Raw genomic sequence first — 4,921 nt, 5'->3', positions numbered from 1 at the left:
GCAGGGAGGTTAATGGTTGGTGGGGGGGGGCTTCTGCAGGACACCCCTCTCCATCTGAAGGGGCCTCTCACTAAGCCTCCAGCCAACCAAATTACAGAGTGGGGGGCCCAAAACCAAATTAGGAACTAGCTATATTGATTTCTGGGGCCTGGGACTAAATGAAAATATGACATTTGTGCTCAAAAGTGAGGAATTTCAAGAGGTGATGTAACCCTTCAGCCTAACATGGCGGGGCCGTTGTAGGGTCCCACCAGCCCATCCTCCGCAACAATTAGGGGGTCTTGCGGCTGTAACCTCTTCTCCTCTGCTCCAGGGCTGAGCCACTCTCAAGACACATAGCCGAGCCCCAGACTCACAACATTACTGGAAAGCCCACTGGTTCAGGTGTGCAGGGCCCCCAATGGAGACCTGGGAGGCAGGACCTGGGCCCCTCCTAAGTTGCATCCCTCTCCCATCATTGAGCGATGGGTGGGTGGCCTAGACTGTCCAGTGTGGCACCAATGTTGGAACAGGGCTTTACTTCTAGCATCATGCTGGGACCCCAGGCTGAGGGCTCAGGGATAAGGGACTATGGTCCAAAGCCGGGCATTCCTGGAGGGGCTTTTTGGTCCAGTTACACACATATAATCTGGACTCAGCCATGGCAGGAGGAGGACTGGTAGGCTCTTGTGGTACAATGGGGCAGCCTCAAGGTTTAGAACTGAATTACAGCCAGCAGTCATCCTCTGGGGAAGGTGAGTGTAAGGAGTCACAGTGGTCCTCGCCCCGGCCTGGGAGCCCCACCCTCTCTGTTCATGGTGGAAGGAGCCAGCCTGCTAGATGCACACCCTCCTTGAGCCCTGGGCAGGTAGGGTGCAGAGGCTGGAGCAGCTGCGAGGCTGGGCGAGTCTGGGCAGGCAGTGATTCAGCGTGGAGGAATGTTCAGGCTCTCCCTGCCCCTACCTGCCCCCACCTCGCCTTCATCCCCAGGCGCTGCTGGCCTGGTGCCCGTGCCAGCAAAGCTCCCTCAGCCTAAGCTTGCTTGAGTGCGTACCCACCTGCTGGCAGCCCCATGCCCTATACCCCCAGTTCCCTCCCACACAACCTTATGGTCCAAGATGTTCTTGGGCCTGGGGCCACAGTGAACAGATCTACCTGTCAGACCACAGTGAGCCTTTGGCATTCAGGGTGTATAATGGGTCCCCCAAGGAGCTGAGACAACCACCTCAGAAATGAGACAAATGCCCTGGGTCCAAGACAGAGGGGTAGAGGCAGGGGACTTCCTGTAATGGAGGGTTCGGGCCTCAGGAAACAAGGGCTAGCAAGAGTAAATAGGTGACTGCCCCGATCTGGCCTGCTCTGCAGGGGTTGGAGGCTGGGGGAGATGGCAAGAGGTCAGGCTTGTAGCAACTAAGCCACTGTTTGGTCAAGGCCAGAGTCTCCCTCTGCCTGGCTTCCTACCCAGCACCCTCACCCCTAGGCACCCTAGCTTGCTTCCTTGCCCAGACAGACCCTGTACTGGCTGTTGCCAGATGATCAAGCAGCCCACAAGTGCCAAAGGGTCACCCCTCAAGTCACCTGTCTTCCACAGCTATCGCCTCCAAACCAGGAGGACAGGAAGATGGGGCCAGCCCCAGACCCTGGCAGCACCTCAGCCCCAACTGGCACCACTTCTGAGTCTGGCCTTATTCCAGACATCATTGCTAGGATCCCCTGTGAGTGATGGGAACCCCGAGTGGTGTGGTCGGATGGGCCAGTCTGCCAGGGACACAGGCTGTCCAGACAGACAATTCAGCTGCCCACGCCTCTGGTCCAGGGCCCCGATGGGCGCTCGTTGCTGTTGCTGTAGTGGCCGGCATCCTCCTGGTCTCCTGTCTGCTCTGCATGGCCTGCTGCTGTTGTCGCCACCGTCACCAACGCCGCAGGAAGCAGCCCAAAGACAAGGAGGTGGTGGACCTGGGCAGCGCCCCTAGCAGCACCACCGCTCACCAGGTGAGGGGCAGCCAGCACCGCCCTGCGCCCAGTCCCATGCCGCTCACTCCAGATGGATGCTGGTCCAAGGGTCGTCAGGAGCTCCAGCAGTGGCACGACACACGCCCCGGAGGGGGGGGGGTGGATCTGGCTGGTCTCGGGGAGCTGCACTGAGGACATGAGCCCTTTTAGTGGGCTGGCCGGAGGTGGTGACTTGATCTACATCACAGAACCGTCCCCTGGCAGATCAGGGCTCTGCTAGGGGCTTGATCTCAGCCGTACAGGTCTGACCTGTCCTGACCCACCCCAGGTGCAGCCAGCTGTGGACAGCCTGGAGTCCTGTTCTGGGGGATCCCGGCAGTGGGGACGCCTGCTGCTGTCACTGGGCTACGACTGTGGAAGCCAGGAGGTAAGACCCACTCGGCAGGCCCAGAGGCTCCACAACTGATGGAGAGTGTGATGGATGAAGCACCAAGTGGAGGGGAACATGGAAAGAACACTTTGGGCTGAGCCCACCCCCTGGTCCCCAGATCAAGGTGGGCCTGAGGCAGGCCGTAGACCTGAAAGCCGAGGGCACGGCCGACCCCTATGCCTGCGTCAGCATCTCCTACCAGGCCGGGCAAAGGCATGAGACAAAGGTGCACCGTGGGACGCTCAGTCCTGTGTTTGAGGAGACTTGCTGCTTCCCCGTGAGTCTGGGCTGGGCAGGTGGGGTGGGCCAGGGCCAGGGCCAGGGCCAGGGCAGCAGGGACCCATTCACAGCCCTGCCCACAGATCCCGCAGGCGGAACTACCCAAAGCCACCCTGCAGGTGCGACTACTGGACTTCAAGCGCTTCTCAGAGCACGAGCCTCTGGGGGAGCTGCAGCTACCGCTGGGCACCATGGATCCTCAGCACGTCCTGGAGAGCTGGTACCAGCTGGGTCCGCCAGCTACTGCTGAGGTAAGGCAGGCTGGCAGGGGCCCGGGCTCTGTCTGTGTCACGGGGGAGGCCGAGGCCTGAGGGTTGCACCTGCGGGGTCCCAACTCCCCCATGGAAGGATGATCCTCCCAGTCGCAGCCGTGTCTCCCTGCCCCAGCCCGAGACAGCTGGGGAGCTGTGCTTTTCCCTGCGGTACGTGCCCAGCTCGGGTCGCCTGACTGTGGTGGTGCTAGAGGCCCGGGGCCTGAGCCCGGGGCTGGCAGGTGAGAGCCACACTTGTCCACTTGAGTGGAGATAGGGCTGCGGCCCTGTGCTCCGCCCTCCCGTCTGGGTTTATGTGATGCCCTTTTGAATCTGGTCATCTGTGCAGAGCCTTATGTGAAAGTCCAACTCATGCGGAACCAGAGAAAGTGGAAGAAAAGAAAAACATCCTCGAAGAAGGGCGCATCTGCCCCCTACTTCAACGAGGCCTTCACCTTCCTGGTTCCCTTCGGTCAGCTCCAGGTGGGCAGCTGAGGGGAAGGGCAGAGTGGAGCCAGGACCTTGCACCCGGCCAAACTGATCACTTTTTTTTCCCTCTTTCCATCTGCAGAGTGTGGACCTAGTGTTGGCTGTCTGGGTCCGTGGTCTGCGGCTACAGGCTGAGCCCGTGGGCAAGGTGCTGCTGGGTCCTCGGGCTTCAGGCCAGCCCCTGCAGCACTGGGCAGACATGCTAGCCCATGCCCGACGACCCATCGCCCAGTGGCACCGCCTACGACCCCCCAGGGAAGTGGACCGTGCCCTGGCCCTTCAGCCCCGCCTGTGCCTGCCCAGGCCTCACTCTTGAAAGCGCTCTGGATCTCCGTTTTTCCAAAGCTGTGGGCACTTGCCCAGGCCGTTCACGAACTCTGTAATAAATGCCTTCTCTTCCCCCCATACACATGTCCTGATGGAGCTCTGTGAGGCGGGACTAAGAGCTGAGACAGGCTACACCTCGTCTCCATGGGGCTGGGTGCCCTTGACAGATTCACCAGCTCTGAGCCTCTGCTCAAGGCCTGACTCCCGAGGTCCTCCCCTAGGGACATGAACACCTTCCTCTTGCAGAGAAGCAGGCGGCTGGGGCTGGTCCTGTGGGGACACAGTGAGACTCCTAGCGGGGCATTGTGGGTTAGGGACAGTGGAAGAAACCCCCAACACCATGAGGGACAGTGGTACAGAGTGTCCCCTGGGCAATCAGCAGGGGGCAGTAGATGTCTTTGGAAACTATGCTGGGGCCCTTGGGGGCCTAGCCCTGGCCTAGTATGTACCTCTTAATCCCCACACATCTGGCCGGCTTTAGCAGCTCCAACCCTCCTCTGATCCCCAGGGGCCTCAGAGTGGCAGGGCTGGGGCGAAGCTGTGATCTGGGTGCTTTTCGGCAGGGTGGGGCTCGGGTGGAAGAGGGGCGAGGACCCTGGCCTGGGTGAGCAGGACAATGTAGGGCCTGCCTGGGCAACCAGGGGCCCTGAACCCCCACAGGTCAGAGAGAGGTTCCCAGGGTGGTGGCATCTTTCTCTGGGGTTGAAGGACGTGTTCCAAGTTGCCTGTGCAGAGGCGCCCATGGGCAGGGCATGTGGCAGGCTGGAAGGGGCCCAGCTGCTGGGCCAGGGGCCCATCTGCTCCTCTCCCTACAGAAGGGCAGGTTCATGTGGAGGGGTAGGTACCCCTCTTCTGGCCTCCCACCACCGCAGGAAACCCAGAAGACTGACTGTTTTGGGGGTTTAATTTTGTAGTAGGGCTGACATGGGGAACAGTCATCCCAGAAGCCAGCAGTGAGTACCCAGCAGCCTGACGGGTACTTAACTGCAAGGGGTGAGGGGCTTAAGTTTGACAATGACTCTGGGTCAGCCAGCTGGTGGAAGGGCCAGGTTCTCCTTAGAGGGTGACAGTGGTGGTGGTGGATGATTGAGCAGGTGGCCTCGGAGCCCCACACAGCAGGCTTCTCTCACCATCCTGGGCTCCTTGCAGAAACAAGAGTGTTGTCTTGAACTGGTCACCGAGACATAAATAGAGCAAACCAACCACACAGCCG

At 60.4% G+C, this 4,921-nt stretch overlaps 1 protein-coding gene across 1 annotated transcript; it reads left to right on the top strand.

Annotated features, from left to right (window-relative positions):
• The first annotated feature begins 1,051 nt into the window (after positions 1–1,051).
• Syt8 (synaptotagmin 8) lies at positions 1,052–3,697 on the top strand. Its single transcript, XM_029566493.1, has 9 exons — positions 1,052–1,147; positions 1,571–1,694; positions 1,796–1,971; positions 2,261–2,359; positions 2,481–2,639; positions 2,725–2,892; positions 3,029–3,134; positions 3,242–3,375; positions 3,464–3,697. The coding sequence occupies exons 1-9, from the start codon at positions 1,052–1,054 to the stop codon at positions 3,695–3,697; spliced, it is 1,296 nt and encodes a 431-aa protein (XP_029422353.1).
• Positions 3,698–4,921: the final 1,224 nt, after the last annotated feature.

Source organism: Nannospalax galili, unplaced genomic scaffold (assembly GCF_000622305.1).
Source record: "Nannospalax galili isolate Female #2095 unplaced genomic scaffold, S.galili_v1.0 scaffold1639, whole genome shotgun sequence".
Lineage (NCBI taxonomy): Eukaryota > Metazoa > Chordata > Mammalia > Rodentia > Spalacidae > Nannospalax > Nannospalax galili.
Note: the sequence above shows the minus strand (reverse complement) of the source record. Positions and strands in the feature narration are given on the sequence as shown.

Excerpts from the sequence above, each read along its gene's own strand:
- Syt8 (XM_029566493.1), top strand. The coding sequence starts at position 1,052 with ATGCCCTATACCCCCAGTTCCCTCCCACACAACCTTATGGTCCAAGAT. Across the intron at positions 1,148-1,570 it reads GATCTACCTGTCAGACCACA|CTATCGCCTCCAAACCAGGA; the intron begins GTGAGCCTTTGG and ends TGTCTTCCACAG. Across the intron at positions 2,893-3,028 it reads GTCCGCCAGCTACTGCTGAG|CCCGAGACAGCTGGGGAGCT; the intron begins GTAAGGCAGGCT and ends TCCCTGCCCCAG.